Consider the following 22,404-nt stretch of genomic DNA (forward strand, 5'->3'; position numbering starts at 1 on the left):
GGAACCAGATGTAGAGGGAGAGAATCTGGTGTGACATATACTGCCTCTTTGGTGTTTTACCATAAATACAGTAGACAACACTTATATACACATACACACAAGTAATATAATAGCTAGCCTGCCCTTACTGTATGTGAGAGGGAGACACAGAGGAAGGAACAGCACTGCCAAGCTAAACAGCCCCAGTGAGACTGCAAGCTGTTTATCACGGTGTAACACCGGAGTTTTTGTCCTTTTCAGGACACAGATTGTGTACAATAGTGGCTCTCCCCCTTTGCTACACCCCTGTACCAGTTTTCCTGCGTATCCTGAGTGTCTGGAGGAGCTGTGTGCCTGCTGCTGCAGCTTTAAGCAAAGGAAGGTGCCAAAATTAGCTGGTCCCGCTCTGAAGGAAGTTTCGCCCCCTGTAATGGCACCGGAGTAGATTTTTATACTGGTAAGGTCTCCCACAGAGTGTAAAACTAAGTAAAGATACCTGTTTTCACTACCGCTGGCCAGTGTACGCAGGGGGCTATAGTGGATCCCCCAGGGAGGGTTCCGTATGCCACCATGCCTTTGCGCAGCCCAAAGAACCGGGGAACCCCCCTATCGGGCCCCCAGTTTTTACTCACCACTCCTCACCTTCAGGCATCTGTTAGGGGTGGGCAGCGTGCTGCGATTGGGACAGCTAAGACGCAGTGCCCCGCTGTACAACAACCTCTCAGGATGGTGGTCCTGCAGCGGGGAAGCGGCTCTGACGCCTGAAGAGACCGGTAACCCCCCCCCCCCCGTTTATCTTGTTTAAAAAAATAATATTAAATAACCAGAAAATACTGCAGACTATTGCGAACAATACCCTTTCTTTAGTTAGTACTAGGTTTTGCAACAAGTCTCATATAAGATGTTGCATGACATTCTTACAGCTTACTTTCAGAATGATAAATGAGCTTAGACTGGCTTTGTTGAAGTATTGTAACCATGTCCTTATAGCAAAAGGTCAGTTGGTCAATTAAACAGACACATGATTTAGAGGTTATTTTTTTTATTAAAATCTGATGTTGTGTTCACAGAATGCTTCACAATTCATTACAATTAAAAAAAAAAAATTGTAAATGGAAAGTAGTTTCCACTTTATCAAGTTCTTAAAAAGAAAAATTAAAAAGGACCCTAAAGTCCCACCATAGCAGAATACACTGGTGCATCTGTGGATAAAACAGAATTGGAAATCCGTTAGGTACATTTAACAGAAGTACTTCATTACAATACTGTGATAAAGGAAATCTACCCCTGCACTTCATGTCTTACCATTGTGACAAACATCTACACAGACAATTCTACTTACTATAGGGCAAGATATAGGCACACTCTTCTAAATAAGTTTTATGACAGCAAATAATCTGAATAAGCATGAAACTAAAAGTTAAGGATTGTCCAATTTGGGATGTCCGCCTCCCTCTAACTTTATTATATTACTATGGGAGGGATCTCCGAGCAGGGAGCCACACCATTACTAAACCCCAGTTACTACACTGTTAGAATGGGAAGAGCCGTGCTGGACAGGAAATTCAAACTACTATGGGTAGGAGGCACAGATGTAGCTAGGCTTGTCGTTGCTGTGATGGGTAAGCACAGCCATAAACACCACAGCAAGCTGCATGATATGCTGTGCTGCGACTAGTCGCAACAGGCGTTCACCCCATAGGAATGAATGGCCACACACGTGACTCATTTGCCGGCACACGTCACGCCATCCATGCCGCGATGCATATGCATTGCGGCATGGACGAGTGTGGCTACTTCTGTATGTGGTGAGTGTGGAACCTTACTGAATAGCTACGCACATGTAATTGGTTTCCGCATTCAATACACACATCTCGCTCTAGCTGCTCACATGCGGAGGGCAGGTTGTAGGCCTTCAGGAGTGAATAGCCTTGCTGCACCAACAGTCTGGTGGCTAGAATAAGGTAATAATAGGGTTTCCAAAAGGAGAGTAGTTCAAAGTAATATGGTGGGAAAGCAGCTGAGAGGGAGTAATCTGAAGATGGATATATTTATTAAATTAAATATTAAATTAAATTTATTTATTAAATATATTTATTTATTTATTGTCCTTTCAAATAGTGTGGTCTGTCAGAAAACTGCAAATATGATTAAATAAATAAATAAAAATAAATCTATGTCCATGTCAGAGAAACATGGTAAGGCTACATAACATGTATCTTAATTTAAATCAGAGCCAAGCAGACAATGGAGATATATAGAAGGTCAGCTAGTGATCTGGAGAAAAATATTTAGAGAGCATATTACAAAAACTGGGAGATTCAAATGTTTGAAAAATCGGTTGGGTGTCTGTTTTTTCCTGTCTATTAGACAGGAAATAACAGACACCCAACTGACTTTTCAAACATTTGAATCTCCCCCAAAGTGTCTGTACAATTTAAGCATTAACTTTCACACAGTAGTAGTCAGTGGGGGAGATTCAAATGTTTGAAAAGTCAGTTGGGAGTCTGTTTTTTTCCTATCTAATAGACAGGAAAAAACAGACACCCAACCGATTTTTCAAACATTTGAATCTCCCCCAGTGAATAGATGAATTAGAATAGATTAAGAGAGTGTCGGTTAGAGAAACCTATGCGCTAGACATCGGTCAAGTAAGGGAACGGTCCAGTCACTGAGTTGATGTGCTGTCATCACTGGTGTCAGGGTCAAGAAGAATAACGTTGTCTTTACTTTTTGGGCTGTTTTGACTTTCTGGCTCCGGCACCTTCCAGTCCATTTTTCGGCCTTTTTCATACAGGGACTTCAGCACTTTGCGGAAAAGATCTGGTTCCGTTCCATTGCGACTTAGCTCCAGGTACTTGCGATAGAGCTGTAGAGCTGTTCGTGCATCTTCTATGCTATCATGGGTCTCTCCTTGGATCTTGAGATCTACAAAACACAGCAAAGCAAGAATCTTGTGTTTGTCACCTTTGCCAATTCGCTATTCGATCTCATGCAGTTGTAAATATAGGATTTTAAATACCTACCGGTAAATCCTTTTCTCGTAGTCCATAAGGGATATTGGGGACAGATTAGTACAATGGGGTATAGACGGGTCCAAAGGAGCCAGTGCACTTTAAATTTCTTCAACTGGGTATGCTGGCTCCTCCCCTCTATGCCTCCTCCTACAGGTCAGTTATAGGTAAAACAGTGCCTGAAGGAGAATGACATACTTGAGAGAATGAACATAGCAATAAGAGAATGAGAATTATATACCAGCACACCAAAACATAACCAGGCCAGCAACTTCTGGCAACAGTAACAGCAACAGCTGAACAGTAAAACACAGAACAGAGAACCTGCAGAAAGTAATCGCACAGAGGCAAGTGCCCAATATCCCTTATGGACTACGAGAAAATAAGAATTTACTCACCGGTAATTCTATTTCTCATAGTCCGTAGTGGATGCTGGGGACTCCGTAAGGACCATGGGGATTAGCGGCTCCGCAGGAGACTGGGCACAACTACAAAGAAAGCTTTTAGACTACTGGTGTGCACTGGCTCCTCCCACTAAGACCCTCCTCCAGACCTCAGCTAGGATACTGTGCCCGGAAGAGCTGACACAATTAGGAAGGATTTTGAATCCCGGGTAAGACTCATACCAGCCACACCAATCACACCGTATAACTCGTGATACTATACCCAGTTAACAGTATGAAATATAACTGAGCCTCTCAACAGATGGCTCAACAATAACCCTTTAGTTAAGCAATAACTATATACAAGTATTGCAGACAATCCGCACTTGGGATGGGCGCCCAGCATCCACTACGGACTATGAGAAATAGAATTACCGGTGAGTAAATTCTTATTTTCTCTAACGTCCTAAGTGGATGCTGGGGACTCCGTAAGGACCATGGGGATTATACCAAAGCTCCCAAACGGGCAGGAGAGTGCGGATGACTCTGTAGCACCGAATGAGAGAACTCAAGGTCCTCCTCAGCCAGGGTATCAAATTTGTAGAATTTAGCAAACGTGTTTGCCCCTGACCAAGTAGCAGCTCGGCAAAGTTGAAGAGCCGAGACCCCTCGGGCAGCCGCCCAAGAAGAGCCCACCTTCCTTGTGGAATGGGCTTTCACTGATTTAGGATGCGGCAGTCCAGCCGCAGAATGTGCAAGCTGAATCGTACTACAGATCCAGCGAGCAATAGTTTGCTTAGAAGCAGGTGCACCCAACTTGTTGGGCGCATACAGGATAAAAAGCGAGTCAGTCTTCCTGACTCCAGCTGTCCTGGAAACATAAATTGTTAGGGCCCTGACTACATCCAACAACTTGGAAGCCTCCAAGTCATTCGTAGCCGCAGGCACCACGATAGGTTGGTTCAGATGAAAAACTGATACCACTTTTGGGAGAAACTGGGGACGAGTCCTCAATTCTGCCCTATCCATATGGATAATCAGATAAGGGCTTTTACATGACAAAGCCGCCAATTCTGAAACCCGCCTGGCCGAAGCCAAGGCCAACAACATGACCACTTTCCACGTGAGATATTTTAAATCCATGGTTTTCAGTGGCTCAAACCAATGTGACTTTAGGAAATCCAACACCACGTTGAGATCCCAAGGTGCCACTGGAGGCACAAAAGGGGGCTGAATATGCAGCACTCCCTTAACAAAAGTCTGAACTTCAGGTAGTGAAGCCAATTCTCTCTGGAAGAAAACCGATAGAGCCGAAATCTGGACCTTAATGGAACCCAATTTAAGGCCCATAGTCACCCCTGACTGTAGGAAGTGCAGGAACCGGCCCAGCTGAAATTCTTCCGTTGGGGACTTCCTGGCCTCACACCACGCAACATATTTTCGCCATATGCGGTGATAATGGTTCGCGGTTACTTCTTTCCTAGCTTTTATCAGCGTAGGAATGACTTCCTCCGGAATGCCCTTTTCCTTCAGGATCCGGTGTTCAACCGCCATGCCGTCAAACGCAGCCGCGGTAAGTCTTGGAACAGACAGGGCCCCTGCTGCAGCAGGTCCTGTCTGAGCGGTAGAGGCCATGGGTCCTCTGACATAATTTCTTGAAGTTCCGGATACCACGCTCTTCTTGGCCAATCCGGAACAATGAGTATAGTTCTTACTCCTCTTCTCCTTATTATCCTCAGTACCTTTGGTATGAGAGGAAGAGGAGGGAACACATAAACCGATCGGTACACCCACGGTGTTACCAGAGTGTCCACAGCTATCGCCTGCGGGTCTCTTGACCTGGCGCAATATTTTTCTAGCTTTTTGTTTAGGCGGGACGCCATCATGTCCACCTGTGGTTTTTCCCACTGGTTTACAATCATTTGAAAGACTCCTGGATGAAGTCCCCACTCTCCCGGGTGGAGGTCGTGCCTGCTGAGGAAGTCTGCTTCCCAGTTGTCCACTCCCGGAATGAACACTGCTGACAGTGCTAACACGTGATTTTCCGCCCATCGGAGAATCCTTGTGGCTTCTGCCATCGCCGTCCTGCTTCTCGTGCCGCCCTGTCGATTTACATGGGCGACTGCCATGATGTTGTCTGACTGGATCAGTACCGGCTGGTTTTGAAGCACTTAGGGCATTGTAAATGGCCCTTAGTTCCAGAATATTTATGTGCAGGGAAGTCTCCTGACTTGACCATAGTCCTTGGAAGTTTCTTCCCTGTGTGACTGCTCCCCAGCCTCGAAGGCTGGCATCCGTGGTCACCAGGACCCAGTCCTGTATGCCGAATCTGCGGCCCTCTTGAAGATGAGCACTCTGCAGCCACCACAGCAGAGACACCCTTGTCCTTGGAGACAGGGTTATCAGACGATGCATCTGAAGATGCGATCCGGACCACTTGTCCAACAGGTCCCACTGAAAGGTTCTTGCATGAAACCTGCCGAATGGAATCGCTTCGTAGGAAGCTACCATTTTTCCCAGGATCCGCGTGCAGTGATGCACCAACACCGGTTTTGGTTTTAGGAGGCCTCTGACTAGAGATGACAGCTCCTTGGCCTTCTCCTCCGGGAGAAACACTTTTCTCTGTTCTGTGTCCAGAACCATCCCTAGGAACAGCAGGCGTGTCGTAGGGACCAGCTGTGACTTTGGAATGTTTAGAATCCAGCCGTGCTGTTGTAGCACTTCCCGAGATAGTGCTACCCCTACCAACAACTGCTCTCTGGACCTCGCCTTTATCAGGAGATCGTCCAAGTACGGGATAATTAAAACTCCCTTCCTTCGAAGGAGTATCATCATTTCCGCCATTACCTTGGTAAAGACTCTCGGAGCCGTGGAGAGACCGAACGGCAACGTCTGGAATTGGTAATGACAATCTTGTACCACAAACCTGAGGTACTCCTGGTGAGGATGGTAAATGGGGACATGTAGGTAAGCATCCTTGATGTCCAGCGATACCATGTAATCTCCCTCGTCCAGGCTCGCAATAACCGCCCTGAGCGATTCCATCTTGAACCTGAATTTTTTGATATATGTGTTCAAGGATTTCAAATTTAAAATGGGTCTCACCGAACCATCCGGTTTCGGTACCACAAACATTGTGGAATAGTAACCCCTTCCTTGTTGAAGTAGGGGCACCTTTACTATCACTTGTTGTGAATACAGCTTTTGAATTGCCTGTAACACTGCCTCCCTGCCTGAGGGAGTGGTTGGCAAGGCAGGAAACGGCGGGGGGGAGACGTCTCGAATTCCAGTTTGTACCCCTGAGATACTATTTGAAGGATCCAGGGATCCACCCGTGAGCGAGCCCACTGCTTGCTGAAATGCATGAGACGGGCCCCCACCGTACCTGGCTCTGCCTGTGGAGCCCCAGCGTCATGCTGTGGACTTAGAGGAAGCGGGGGAGGACTTTTGCTCCTGGGAACTGGCTGTATGCTGCAGCTTTTTCCCTCTACCTCTGCCTCTGGGCAGAAAGGACGCGCCTTTAACCCGCTTGCCCCTATTGGGCCGAAAGGACTGTACCTGATAATACGGTGCTTTCTTTGGTTGTGAGGGAACATGGGGCAAAAATGTAGACTTCCCAGCTGTTGCTGTGGAAACGAGGTCCGAGAGACCATCCCCGAACAATTCCTCACCCTTATAAGGCAGAACTTCCATGTGTCGTTTGGAATCTGCATCACCTGTCCACTGCCGAGTCCATAACCCTCTCCTGGCAGAAATGGACATTGCACTAATTTTGGATGCCAGCCGGCAAATATCCCTCTGTGCATCCCTCATGTATAAAAGTGCGTCTTTTATATGCTCTACGTTCAGCAAAATAGTGTCCCTGTCTAGGGTATCTAAATTTTCTGACAGGGAATCTGACCACGCAGCAGCAGCGCTGCACATCCAGGCTGAAGCTATAGCCGGTCTCAGTATCACACCTGTGTGTGTATATATAGATTTCAGGATAGCCTCCTGCTTTCTATCAGCAGATTCCTTCAGGGCGGCCGTATCCGGAGACGGTAGTGCCACCTTCTTCGACAAGCGTGTGAGCGCTTTATCCACCCTAGGGGATGTTTCCCAGCGTGACCTATCCTCTGGCGGGAAAGGGTACGCCATTAGTAACCTCTTAGAAATTACCATCTTTTTATCAGGGGAAGCCCACGCTTCTTCACACACTTCATTTAACTCTTCAGATGGAGGAAAAGCTACTGGTAGTTTTTTCTCTCCAAACATTATACCCTTTTTTGTGGTACCGGGGGAAACATCAGAAATGTGCAACACATTTTTCATTGCCTCAATCATGTAACGTGTGGCCCTACTGGAAGTTACATTAGTCTCTTCGTCGTCGACACTGGAGTCAGTATCCGTGTCGACATCCGTGTCAACCATCTGAGGTAGCGGGCGTTTTAGAGCCCCTGATGGTTTTTGAGACGCCTGGGCAGGCACAGGCTGAGAAGCCGGCTGTCCCACATTAGGTATGTCGTCAAACCTTTTATGTAAGGAGTCGACACTATCAAGTAATTCCTTCCACAGCACCATCCACTCAGGTGTCGACCCCGCAGGGGGTGACATCACATTTTCAGGCATCTGCTCCGCCTCCACATAAGCCTCCTCATCAAACATGTCGACACAGCCGTACCGACACACCGCAAACACACAGGGAATGCTCTGACAGAGGACAGGACCCCACAAAGCCCTTTGGGGAGACAGAGAGAGAGTATGCCAGCACACACCAGAGCGCTATATAACACTGGGATCCCACCATCAATGAGTGTTTTCCCTATAGCTGCTTTTTTATATATATTACATATATATATATATATCTATACTGCGCCTAAATTTAGTGCCCCCCCCCCCTCTCTTTTTTACCCTTCTGTAGTTTTCTCAGACTGCAGGGGAGAGCCAGGGAGCTTCCTTCCAGCGGAACTGTGAGGGAAAAATGGCGCCAGTGTGCTGAGGGAGAAGCCCCGCCCCCTTTCCGGCGGACTTTCTCTCGCTTTTTCTGTGATACTGGCAGGGGTAATTTAACATCTATATAACCTCTGGGACTATATATGATGTATATTTTGCCAGCCAAGGTGTTATCTATTGCCCTCAGGGCGCCCCCCCAGCGCCCTGCACCCATCAGTGACCGAAGTATGAGGTGTACATGAGGAGCAATGGCGCACAGCTGCAGTGCTGTGCGCTACCTTGGTGAAGACTGAAGTCTTCTGCCGCCGATTTTCCGGACCTTCTTCGTGCTTCTGGCTCTGTAAGGGGGACGGCGGCGCGGCTCCGGGAACGAACACCAAGGTCGGGTCCTGCGGTCGATCCCTCTGGAGCTAATGGTGTCCAGTAGCCTAAGAAGCCCAAACTACCACCTGTTAGGTAGGTTCGCTTCTTCTCCCCTTAGTCCCTCGCTGCAGTGAGTCTGTTGCCAGCAGATCTCACTGAAAATAAAAAACCTAAATATACTTTCTTTCTAGGTGCTCAGGAGAGCCCCTAGTGTGCATCCAGCTCGGCCGGGCACAAGAATCTAACTGAGGTCTGGAGGAGGGTCTTAGTGGGAGGAGCCAGTGCACACCAGTAGTCTAAAAGCTTTCTTTGTAGTTGTGCCCAGTCTCCTGCGGAGCCGCTAATCCCCATGGTCCTTACGGAGTCCCCAGCATCCACTTAGGACGTTAGAGAAAAGGATTTACCAGTAGGTACTTAAAATCCTATTTTCTCTAGCATCCATAAGGGATATTGGGGACAGATTAGCATGATGGGGATGTCCCAAAGCTTCCAGAACAGGCGGGAAAGTGCGGAGACTGCTGCAGCACCGCCTGCCCAAACTGGGTATCATTCTTGGCCAGGGTATCAAAATTTGTAGAATTTCACAAAAGTGTTCTTCCCAGACCAGGTAGCAGCTCGGCATAGTTGTAAGGGCGAGACTCCATGGGCAGCCGCCCAGGAAGAGCCCACCGATCTTGTAGAGTGGGCCTTCAGAGACTTAGGAACAGGTAAGGCTGCCGACACATAGGCCTGTTGAATAGTAAGCCTAATCCAACGAGCAATGGACTGCTTTGAAGCAGGACAACCCTTTTTACTGCGCTTCATAGAGCACAAACAAGGAAGCCATCTTCCTGATCCGAGCTGTGCGTTTGACATAGATCTTCAAAGCGCGCACCACATCTAAAGACTCCGGAAGAGCTGAAGCGTCAGAGCATGACGGAACCACAATAGGTTGATTCAGATGGAATGCGGAGACAACCTTCGGCAGGAACTGCTGTCGAGTCCGGAGCTCCGCTCTGTCCTTGTAAAAGACCAAGTAGGGACTTTTACATGATAAGGCCCCCAATTCTGAAACGCGTCTAGCAGAAGTCAGGGCCAACAACATCACTGTCTTCCACGTGAGGTACTTGTCTTCTACTGTCATCAGAGGCTCAAACCAGGAGGACTGTAGAAATTGAAAAACTACATCCAAAGCCCAGGGTGCCATAGGCGACACAAAAGGGAGGTTGTATGTGGAGCAGCCCTTGTAAGAAGTTCTGAACTTCCGGCAAAATAGCCAATTTCTGCTGAAAGAAAATTGAAAGAGCTGAAATCTGGACCTTAACGGAACCCAGACGTAAGCCTTTATCCACACCAGCCTGCAGGAAACGTCCCAAGTGAAACTCCGCAGGCGGATGTGTGTGTTCCTCGCACCAAGCAACCTAGCTCCTCCAGATATGATGATAATGTTTTGACGTGACAGGTTTTCTGGCTAGCACCATAGTGGTAATGACCTTTTTGGAAAACTCTTTTGAGAGCTAGGCTATTCCGCTCAACTTCCATGCCGTCAAACGAAGCCACCGTAAGTCCGCGTAGACGAACGGTCCTTGCTGAAGAAGATCCTTTCTTAGCGGCAGAGGCCAAGGGTCTTCTATGGACATGTCCAGAAGAGTTACGTACCACGCCCTTCAGGGCCAATCCAGCGCAATCAGGATTGCTTGGATTCTGTGATGTCTGATCCGTTTGAGCACCCTTGGGATCAACGGGTTCGGAGGGAATAGGTTGACCAGCCGGTAAGGCCAAGGCGACGTCACTGCATCCACTGCACTCGCCTGAGTGAAGTAGCAATGAAGCTTCTTGTTGAGGTGAGACGCCATCATGTCGATCTGCGGGTATCCCCATCTGTCGACAATCTGTTGAAACACCTGAGGATGTAATCCCCACTCCCCCATGTGGAGGTCGTGGGGACTCAGGAAGTCCACTTCCCAGTTGTCCACTCCTGGAATGAAAATTGCGGACAGTGCTCTAGCATTTCTTTATGCCCAGAGAAAATTTTTTGACACTTATCGCATGCAGGCCTTGTTTTTTGTCCCTCCTTGTCGATTGATGTACGCCACTGCCGTGGCGTTGTTCGACTGAACCTGGATCGCCCGATCTCTGAGCAGAGAGAAGGCCTGAAGTAGAGCATTGTATATCGCCCGTAGTTCCAGAATGTTGATCGGGTGTAGGGATCTTGGGCAGACCACCTGCCCTGGAACTGTGCCCCCTGGGTGACAGCTCCCCATCCTCGTAGACTGGCATCCATTGTGAGGAGGGTCCAATCCTGAATCCCGAAACATCAACGTTCCAGCAGGTTGGAAGACTGCAACCACCACAGGAGCGAAACACTGGCCTGGGTACGAGGCCACCATTTTTCCCAACAACTTTATGCAAAGATGGATGAAAACACGAGCAGGACAGAGAACCATCTCTTGAAGTGTTCAGTATCCAGTATCATACCCAGAAACATGAGCCGTTGAGACGGTTCCAGTTGAGACTTCTGTAGATTGAGGATCCACCCGTGGTGAGACAGAAGTTGGATAGTGCGATCTATATGAAGCAATAGAAGCCCCCTGGAACTTGCTTTTATGAGGAGATCGTCCAGGTAAGGGACAATGTTGACCCCCTGGACTCTGAGCTGGAACATCATTTCCGCCATCACCTTCGTGAACACCCTTGGAGCTGTAGACAGGCCGAAGGGCAATGCCGGAAACTAGTAGTGATCGTTCAGTAGGGCAAATCGTAGATAGGCCAGATGAGGAGGCCAAATCGGGATATGCAGGTAGGCGTCCTTGATATCCAGGGACATGAGGAATTACTGTTGTTCCAGGCCCGCGATCACCGCTCTCAAAGATTCCATCTTGAATTTGAAAACCTTCAGGTGCTTAGAAATACCCCTCCCTTTCGAGCACCTGAATGATATCATTAAGCTGATTGAGCATCTACCATTATATATGTCTCAAGGATTCAAGGACTTCAGATTCAAATTGGATCTCACAGACCAGTCTGGTTTTGGCACTACAAACAGACTGGAGTAGTAACCTTGTCCTTGTTGTAGCAGGGGTACTGTAACAATGACCTGGGACTGGACAAACTTGTCGATGGCCAGTAGTAGCATAACACGCATATTTTCCAAAGCTGGCAAGCTTGATTTGAAAAATCGTTGGGGAGGAGCACCGTCGAACTCCAGCTTGTAACCCTGAGAGGTAAGGTCCCTTATCCAGGCATCTTGGCAGGAACCATCCCAGATGTGGCTGTAGTGACGTAATCGAGCTCCCAATGCGAGATCCCCTCGGGGTGGGTGGGCATCATCATGCTGAAGTCTTAGCGGAAGCTGAACTGGTGCTTTGGTCCTGAGAGCCGGCAACGGCTGGTTTCTTAAGCTTACCTCTGGAGCCTCTAGCTGCATTGGAGGCACTCCGGGCCCTAGATTGAAATCTGGAGGACCGAAAGGACTGAGTAGACAGTCCCGCTAGGTACGTCTAGCAGGCGGAGCCCCTGAAGGGAGAAAGGTGGAGGTCCCAGCAGTAGCTTTGGAGATCCATGCGTCCAATTCACCTCCGAAGAGCCATTCACCTGTGAAGGGAAGAGATTCCACATTACGTTTGGAGTCAGCATCTGCAATCCACTGATGAAACCATATGGCTCTGCGTACAGACACAGCCATAGCAGTGGTTCTAGCATTAATATTTAGCCAATCTCTTTAAGGGAGTCACAGAGGACTCTTGCCATGTCCTGAATGCGTTTTAGGAAAGTTACAGTAGTAACCAAGGTCATATCCCCTGAAAGGCCCTCCTGAATCTGAGTAGCCCATGTATGAATAGCATACGTCATCCAGCAACCAGCAATGACAAGCCTTTGAGCTACACCTGCAGCAGTGTAGATAGATTTTACAAAGGTCTCTATTTTTCTATCCACCGGGTCCTTTACCGTAAAAGATCCCGGAGCAGGGAACACCACCTTTTCTAGAAAGGCGAGAGACCGAGACTGCTGGAGATTCTTCCCAGGATTTCCTGCCTTCAGGGGCAAATGGGAAGGTATTTAAAAACCTTTTGGACACTTGATATTTTTTATCTGGATTTTTTCAGGCTAATTTAAATAAATCATCCAATTCTTTATAATCAGGGAAGGTGACAGACAGTTTGTCTTGTGGGAGGAAAAATTACTGCTGATTAGTAGCATCCTCCAGGGGGAGCTTTAACACATCCCGTATAGCCAATATAAGGGGTTCAATACCCTGTGTAGGGGTGGAGTCCCCGCTTATGGGGTCCACATCATCCTGTATATCATCATCAGTATCTGATAGAAGTGCAGGTAAAGCACGTTTTTTGTGCACCTGTAGTGGACAAGGTGGGATGTTTAGCAGCTGGATTCGCCACTGCTTGTTGCAGTTCCTGAATTTTATTGGCATTAGCAGTGAGTTGAGATGATATATCAGACATCATAATTTTGATAGCCCCCAGCCAGAAGGGCTCAGGACTCTCTCCCACATTGATATCAGCATTTTGTGATGACTGACTATATTGCTCACATGATATTGAGTCATATGAGCTAGGGGAAAATCTAGCATTAAACACACTGCATAACTTCTGTTTTACCATTGTGAAAAGAAAAACCGGTACAATACACATATAACACAGACTGAAACACAATACAAGCCTGCCCTATTGCATGTGAGAGACGACACAGGAGAGATGACACCAGCGCTGCACAGCCCCAGTGAGGCTGTCAGTGTTTAATACAAACATATAAACAGTGAGTCTGTCTAATGAAAAATCCCTCAGAGGGATGATATTTGTGCATCAAATAGCGGCTCTCCCCCTCTAAACCCTGTACCAGTGATCCAGCGTGTGACCGTTATGGAGGAACTGTGTGAGGCTGCTGCTTATGCAGAGGAAGTTGCCAAAATGTCGCTGAGCCCGCTATGATGTAGCTCCGTTCCCCGCTAGAACGCCGGAGCTACTGTGTATTTTTTATACTGGCCAGGTCTCCTAAAATAAGAATTTACTTAACGATAATTCTATTTCTCGGAGTCCGTAGTGGATGCTGGGGTTCCTGAAAGGACCATGGGGAATAGCGGCTCCGCAGGAGACAGGGCACAAAAGTAAAGCTTTTACAGGTCAGGTGGTGTGTACTGGCTCCTCCCCCTATGACCCTCCTCCAGACTCCAGTTAGATACTGTGCCCGGACGAGCGTACACAATAAGGGAGGATTTTGAATCCCGGGTAAGACTCATACCAGCCACACCAATCACACCGTACAACTTGTGATCTAAACCCAGTTAACAGTATGATAACAGCGGAGCCTCTGAAAAGATGGCTCACAACAATAATAACCCGATTTTTGTAACTATGTACAAGTATTGCAGATAATCCGCACTTGGGATGGGCGCCCAGCATCCACTACGGACTCCGAGAAATAGAATTATCGGTAAGTAAATTCTTATTTTCTCTATCGTCCTAGTGGATGCTGGGGTTCCTGAAAGGACCATGGGGATTATACCAAAGCTCCCAAACGGGCGGGAGAGTGCGGATGACTCTGCAGCACCGAATGAGAGAACTCCAGGTCCTCCTTTGCCAGGGTATCAAATTTGTAAAAATTTACAAACGTGTTCTCCCCTGACCACGTAGCTGCTCGGCAGAGTTGTAATGCCGAGACCCCTCGGGCAGCCGCCCAAGATGAGCCCACCTTCCTTGCGGAATGGGCCTTAACAGATTTAGGCTGTGGCAGGCCTGCCACAGAATGTACAAGTTGAATTTTGTTACAAATCCAACGAGCAATCGACTGCTTAGAAGCAGGTGCACCCAACTTGTTGGGTGCATACAATATAAACAGCGAGTCAGATTTTCTGACTCCAGCCGTCCTTTAAATGTATATTTTTAAGGCTCTGACAACGTCCAACAACTTGGAGTCCTTCAAGTCGTCTGTAGCCGCAGGCACTACAATAGGCTGGTTCAGGTGAAACGCTGATACCACCTTAGGGAGAAAATGCGGACGCGTCCGCAGCTCTGCCCTATGTCGAATGGAAAATTAAATAAGGGCTTTTATAAAACAAAGCCGCCAGTTCAGATACTCTCCCGGCCGAAGCCAGGGCCAGTAACATAGTCACTTTCCATGTGAGATATTTCAAATCCACATTCTTTAGTGGTTCAAACCAATTGGATTTGAGGAAATCTAAAACTACATTTAGATCCCACGGTGCCACCTTAGGCACCACAGGAGGCTGTATATGCAGTACTCCTTTGATAAAAATCTGGACCTCAGGGACTGAGGCCAATTCTTTTTGGAAGAATATTGATAGGGCCGAAATTTGAACCTTAATAGATCCCAATTTGAGACCCATAGACAATCCTGATTGCAGGAAATGTAGGAAAACGACCCAGTTGAAATTCCTCCATCGGAGCACTCCGCTGCTCGCACCACGCAACATATTTTCGCCAAATACGGCGATAATGCTTCGCGGTGACTTCCTTCCTTGCCTTTATCAAGGTAGGAATGACTTCTTCTGGAATGCCTTTTCCTTTTAGGATCTGGCATTCAAACGCCATGCCGTCAAACGCAGCCGCGGTAAGTCTTGAAAAAGACAAGGACCCTGCTGAAGCAGGTCCCTTCTCAGAAGTATAGGCCACGGATCGTCCGTGACCATCTCTTGAAGTTCCGGGTACCAAGTCCTTCTTGGCCAATCCGGAGCCACTAGTCTTACTCCTCTTTGCCGTATAATCCTCAATACCTTTGGTATGAGAGGCAGAGGAGGAAACACATATACCGACTGGTACACCCAAGGTGTTACCAGCGCGTCCACAGCTATTGCCTGCGGATCTCTTGACCTGGCGCAATACCTGTCCAGTGTTTTGTTGAGACGAGACGCCATCATGTCCACCATTGGTTTTACCCAACGGTTTAATAGCATGTGGAAAACTTCTGGATGAAGTCCCCACTCTCCCGGGTGAAGGTCGTGTCTGCTGAGGAAGTCTGCTTCCCAGTTGTCCACGCCCGGGATGAATACTGCTGACAGTGCTATCACGTGATTCTCCGCCCAGCGAAGGATCCTGGCAGCTTCTGCCATTGCCCTCCTGCTTCTTGTGCCGCCCTGTCTGTTTACATGGGCGACTGCCGTGATGTTGTCCGACTGGATCAACACCGGTCTTCCTTGAAGCAGAGGTTCCGTCTGGCTTAGAGCATTGTAGATTGCTCTTAGTTCCAGAATGCTTATGTGAAGAGACTTTTTCAGGCTCGACCACACTCCCTGGAAATTTCTTCCCTGTGTGACTGCTCCCCAGCCTCTCAGGCTGGCATCCGTGGTCACCAGGATCCAATCCTGCATGCCGAATCTGCGGCCCTCCAATAGATGAGCCTCCTGCAACCACCACAGAAGGGATACCCTTGTCCTCGGCGACAGGGTTATCCGCAGGTGCATCTGAAGATGCGACCCTGACCATTTGTCCAACAGATCCCTTTGCATGGAATCTGCCGAAAGGGATTGCTTCGTAAGAAGCTACCATTTTTTCCCAGGACTCTTGTGCATTGATGTACAGACACCTTTCCTGGTTTTAGGAGGTTCCTGACCAGGTCAGATAACTCCTTGGCTTTTTCTTCGGGAAGAAAAACCTTTTTCTGAACTGTGTCCAGAATCATCCCCAGGAACAGCAGACGAGTTGTCGGCATTAATTGGGATTTTGGAATATTCAGAATCCATCCGTGCTGCTTTAGCACCTCTTGAGATAGTGCTAAACCCATCTCTAGCTGTTCTCTGGACCTTGCCCTTATTAGGAGATCGTCCAAGTATGGGATAATTAATACGCCTTTTCTTCGAAGAAGAAATATTATCTCGGCCATTACCTTTGTAAAGACCCGAGGTGCCGTGGACAAACCAAACGGCAGCGTCTGAAACTGATAGTGACAGTTTTGTACAACGAACCTGAGGTACCCCTGGTGTGAGGGGTAATTGGAACGTGGAGATACGCATCCTTGATGTCCAAGGATACCATAAAGTCCCCTTCTTCCAGGTTCGCTATCACTGCTCTGAGTGACTCCATCTTGAACTTGAACTTCTTTATGTACAGGTTCAAGGACTTCAGATTTAGAATAGGCCTTACCGAGCCATCCGGCTTCGGTACCACAAAAAGAGTGGAATAATACCCCTTCCCTTGTTGTAGAAGAGGTACCTTGACTATCACCTGCTGAGAATACAGCTTGTGAATGGCTTCCAAAACCGTCTCCCTTTCTGAGGGGGACGTTGGTAAAGCAGACTTCAGGAAACGGCGAGGTGGCTCTGTCTCTAATTTCAACCTGTACCCCTGAGATATTATCTGCAGGATCCAGGGATTTACCTGCGAGTGAGCCCACTGCGCGCTGTAATTCTTGAGACGACCGCCTACCGCCCCCGAGTCCGCTTGCGAAGCCCCAGCGTCATGCTGAGGCTTTTGTAGAAGCCGGGGAGGCTTCGGTTCCTGGGAAGGAGCTGCCTGTTGCTGTCTCTTCCCTCGTCCTCTGCCTCGTGGCAGATATGAATAGCCCTTTGCTCTCTTATTTTTAAAGGAACGAAAGGGCTGCGGTTGAAAGGTCGGTGCCTTTTTCTGTTGGGGAGTGACTTGAGGTAGAAAGGTGGATTTCCCGGCCGTAGCCGTGGCCACCAAATCCGATAGACCGACCCCAAATAACTCCTCTACGCATCGCCTGTCCACTGTCGTGTCCATAAAGCTCTTCTGGCCGAAATGGACATAGCACTTACCCGTGATGCCAGTGTGCAGATATCTCTCTGTGCATCACGCATATAAAGAAATGCATCCTTTATTTGTTCTAACGACAGTAAAATATTGTCCCTGTCCAGGGTATCAATATTTTCGATCAGGGACTCTGACCAAACTACCCCAGCACTGCACATCCAGGCAGTCGCAATAGCTGGTCGTAGTATAACACCTGCATGTGTGTATATACCTTTTTGGATATTTTCCATCCTCCTATCTGATGGATCTTTAAGTGCGGCCGTCTCAGGAGAGGGTAACGCCACTTGTTTTGATAAGCGTGTTAGCGCTTTGTCCACCCTAGGAGGTGTTTCCCAGCGCTCCCTAACCTCTGGCGGGAAAGGGTATAAAGCCAATAACTTCTTTGAAATTAGCAGTTTTTTATCGGGGCACCCCACGCTTCATCACACACGTCATTTAATTCTTCTGATTCGGTAAAAACTACTGGTAGTTTTTTCACACCCCACATAATACCCTGTTTAGTGGTACCTGTAGTATCAGCTAAATGTAACATCTCCTTTATTGCCAAAATCATATAACGTGTGGCCCTACTGGAAAATACGGTTGATTCGTCACCTTCACCACCGGAATCAGTGCCTGTGTCTGGGTCTGTGTCGACCGACTGAGGCAAGGGGCGTTTTACAGCCCCTGACGGTGTTTGAGGCGCCTGGACAGGCACTAATTGAGTGTCCGGCCGCCTCATGTCGGCAAACGACTGCTTAAGCGAGTTGACGCTATCCCGTAATTCCACAAATAAAGGCATCCATTCTGGTGTCGACCCCCTAGGAGGTGACATCCTCATATTTGGCAATTGCTCCGCCTCCACACCAATAACGTCCTCATACATGTCGACACACACGTACCGACACACAGCAGACACACAGGGAATGCTCTATACGAAGACAGGACCCACTAGCCCTTTGGGGAGACAGAGGGAGAGTCTGCCAGCACACACCAAAAAACGCTATATATGACAGGGATAGCCTTATGATTAAGTGCTCCCTTATAGCTGCTTTTATATTAATATATTGCCATTTATTTTGCCCCCCCTCTCTGTTATACCCTGTTTCTGTAGTGCAGTGCAGGGGAGAGACCTGGGAGCCTTCCTGACCAGCGGAGCTGTGACAGAAAATGGCGCCGTGTGCCGAGGAGATAGGCCCCGCCCCTTTTTCGGCGGGCTCTTCTCCCGCTATTTAGTACATTTAGGCAGGGGTAAATATCTCCATATAGCCTCTGGGGCTATATGTGAGGTATTTTTAGCCTTTTTAAAGGTTTTCATTTGCCTCCCAGGGCGCCCCCCCCCCAGCGCCCTGCACCCTCAGTGACTGCCGTGTGAAGTGTGCTGAGAGGAAAATGGCGCACAGCTGCAGTGCTGTGCGCTACCTTAAGAAGACTGCAGGAGTCTTCAGCCGCCGATTCTGGACCTCTTCTTGCTTCAGCATCTGTGAGGGGGCCGGCGGCGTGGCTCCGGTGACCATCCAGGCTATACCTGTGATCGTCCCTCTGGAGCTTCATGTCCAGTAGCCAAGAAGCCAATCCATCCTGCACGCAGGTGAGTTCACTTCTTCTCCCCTCTGTCCCTCGTTGCAGTGATCCTGTTGCCAGCAGGAATCACTGTAAAATAAAAAACCTAAGCTAAACTCTCTAAGCAGCTCTTTATGAGAGCCACCTAGAATTGCACCCTTCTCGGCCGGGCACAAAAATCTAACTGGAGTCTGGAGGAGGGTCATAGGGGGAGGAGCCAGTACACACCACCTGACCTGTAAAAGCTTTACTTTTGTGCCCTGTCTCCTGCGGAGCCGCTATTCCCCATGGTCCTTTCAGGAACCCCAGCATCCACTAGGACGATAGAGAAATGTTAGTAACCTCACATAAATGCTTAGTACCCTGTAATAAGCCAGTCTCACGCAGGAGTCAAAGCAGGCCCCTGCAGGAGGGACCCGTACGCCTCACCCGCGCTTTTGCCGCACAGTGAATCGGGGGACCCCCCTAGTGGGGTCCCCGGTGTGTACTCACCACCGATGATCACATTCAGGCAGCGTTAGGGGTGTGCGGCATGCTGCGGCTGCGACAGCCAAGGTACCATGCCCCGCTGAACAAAAAGCCCCTCAGGACGGTGGTCCTGCAGCGGGGAAGCAGCTCTGCACCTCAAGAGGCCGGTGACCGCCCCCCTTTCCCCCCTAACTCCCATGGTGCAGGTATGCTATTGCCCAAACAGCATACCGAAAGAAATAAAAATTTAAAAGAAACTGAAGAAAACCTCTGGAGCTTGCAAAACTGACCTGTAGGAGGAACCATAGAGGGGAGGAGCCAGCACACCCAGTTTGAAGAAATTTAAAGTGCACTGGCTCCTTTGGACCTGTCTATACCCCATCGTACTAATTCTGTCCCCAATATCCCTTATGGATGCTAGAGAAATGGGCAAAGAAAATAAAAAATTGTCAGCCTGTCATCACCATACTAGCTGCATCATTGGAAACTCAGGGGTATTTTTACTAAAGATCTTAATCGATGTTGGGCTTCCAGGGCTAAAACACATTTACTAACACGTCAAAATGAATATAAGAAATCACCTGTTAGTAACTGTGCTTTTTAGCCCAGGAAGCCCAACATCGATCAAGTTTGATTTTAAGCGATCTAAGTAAATTCTGCCTATAGTAAATACACCCCTCAGACTTGAGGTTCTTGGCACTTAAGCGTTTTATTGCCCATTATATTTGACTGACCTGTCACAGATAAGGGTCTCATTTTGCTTACGCACCCATAAAACCTCATGCATTTATACCATCCACTCATGCATGCTCCCAACTCAAGTGTTCAATGAAGACATTTTTTTTTATTTGTTAGAAAAAAAAAAGTTTCTTACCAGACCTAATTTAGGTGATATACAAAGTATTCCAACTTAAACTACACTACAGGAAGCTGTAGTTTCAGACTGGGTATTGATTCACCTCTAGAAGACAGTCAATGAAAACATAAATAATATCTCCCTATTCCTCCTCAGTGTACAATTAGTCCAACAGGCAGAGAGAAAAGGGAGAGAGAGTAAAACTGAAACAAACGCTACAACCTCAGACAAAATTATTCACAGAGTCAAGGGTATTTTTATACTTTCCATCAGCTGTAAGCTATAAATCCTTTTCTCGTAGTCCGTACAGGATGCTGGGGTCCACATTAGTACCATGGGGTATAGACCGGTCCCTTGGGAGCCATGGGCACTTTAAGAGTTTAACAGTGTGGGCTGGCACCTCCCTCTATGCCCCTCCTACCAGACTCAGTCTAGAAACTGTGCCCGAGGAGACGGACATACTTCGAGAGAAGGAAATACACAGATAGTGGTGAGATTTACACCAGCTCACACATAACATTAAACCAAACTAACCAGCTTGGAACAATTCAGCATCAGCTGAACAACAGTACTTAACCAAGTACAATGCAGTACTTAACTAACCAAGTAACAATGCAGTACTTAACTAAGTAACAAATGCAGGAAAACGAAGCGCTGGGCGGGCGCCCAGCATACTAGCATACAGCATGTAAAGCCGAGACACCCCGGGCAGCCGTCTAGGAAGAACCCACTTAACGTGTAGAGTGGGCCTTAACAGATTTTGGACACGGCAAGTCAATCCGACTGTAGGAACTGCAGCACCACATTAAGATCCCAAGGTGCCGTAGGAGGCACAAAGGGAGGCTGGATGTGCAGAACCCCTTTCAAAAAAAAAAGTCTGAACCTCAGGGAGGACAGCCAATTGTCTCTGGAAGAAAATGGACAAGGCCGAAATCTGGACTTTAATGGAGCCCAAACGTAGGCCCACATCCACACCTGCTTGCAGAAAGAGGAGAAACCGCCCCAATTGAAACTCCACCGTAGGAAACTTCTTGGATTCACACCAAGACACGTACTTTTTCCAAATCCGATGGTAATGTTTAGACGTTACTCCTTTCCTAGCCTGTATCAGGGTAGGAATAACCTTTTCGGTATGCCCTTCCGAGCTAAGATCTGGCGTTCAACCTCCATGCCGTCAAATGTAGCCGTGTTGTCTTGATAAGCGAACGGCACCTGTTGCAGAAGGTCCTCTCGAAGAGGAAGAGGCCTCGGATCTTCCAGTAGTAACTCCAGAAGATCCAACGTACCAAGCCCTTCTTGGCCAGTCCGGAGCAATGAGGATCGCCTGAACTCTCGTTCTTCTGATTATTTTGAGAATCCTTGAGATGAGTGGAAGTGGAGGGAACACATACACTGACTTGAACACCCACGGAGATACCAGGGCATCCACCTCCACTGCCTGTGGGTCCCTTGACCTGGAACAGTACCTCCGAAGCTTCTTGTTGAGGCGGGAGGCCATCATGTCTATTTGGGGTACACCCCAAAGACCTGTCACCTCTGCGAACACCTCCGGGTGGAGGCCCCACTCTCCTGGATGGAGATAGTGTCTGCTGAGGAAGTGCGCTTCCCAGTTGTCCACTCCCGGAATGAAAATTGCTGACAGCGCCACCGTGTGCTTCTCCGCCCAGAGGATTCTTGTTACCTCCGACATTGCAGCTCTGCTCTTCGTTCCTCCCTGTTGGTTTATGTAGGCCACTGTCATTAAATTGTCCGACTGAACCTGAATGGCCTGATCTTTTAGAAGATGTGCCTCATGCAGAAGACAGTTGTACACGGCCCTTAGTTCCAGAATGTTTATTGGAAGGATGGATTCCAGACTTGACCATCTTCCTTGGAAGTTTTCCCCTTGGGTGACTGCTCCCCAACCTCTGAGACTTGCATCCATGGTTAGCAGGGAAAGAAAAAGAAATGAGAACCCTTCTTGGGATCTGGAATTTTTTCTCTGGGTTTTCCCAGGATTTTTCACACAAAGCGTTTAATTACTTAGACGCAGGGAAAGTAAGGGAGGATTTCTTAGTGTCCGTAATGAAAGCCTCCTCTACCTGCTCAGGAACCTTATCAGTAATGTGTAAAACGCCCCTAATAGCCTCAAACATGAGTTGCAC

The 22,404-nt window shown here is 48.1% G+C and overlaps 1 protein-coding gene across 4 annotated transcripts in view; it reads right to left on the reverse strand.

The window, feature by feature from the left end:
• Nucleotides 1-1,004: 1,004 nt before the first annotated feature.
• Nucleotides 1,005-22,404, reverse strand: part of PAN2 (poly(A) specific ribonuclease subunit PAN2) — a 295,174-nt gene continuing 273,774 nt past the window's right edge. For all 4 annotated transcript variants that reach the window (XM_063952590.1, XM_063952592.1, XM_063952589.1 and 1 more), the window contains 2 exons: nt 2,710-2,907; nt 1,005-1,181 (listed from right to left, as the gene is read on the reverse strand). In XM_063952590.1, coding sequence (XP_063808660.1) covers nt 1,147-1,181; nt 2,710-2,907 — 233 coding nt within the window. In that variant the 3' untranslated portion in view covers nt 1,005-1,146. The remainder of the gene's footprint in view (nt 1,182-2,709; nt 2,908-22,404) is intronic.

The sequence above is a fragment of the Pseudophryne corroboree genome, chromosome 2, assembly GCF_028390025.1.
Source record: "Pseudophryne corroboree isolate aPseCor3 chromosome 2, aPseCor3.hap2, whole genome shotgun sequence".
NCBI classification, from domain to species: Eukaryota; Metazoa; Chordata; class Amphibia; order Anura; family Myobatrachidae; genus Pseudophryne; species Pseudophryne corroboree.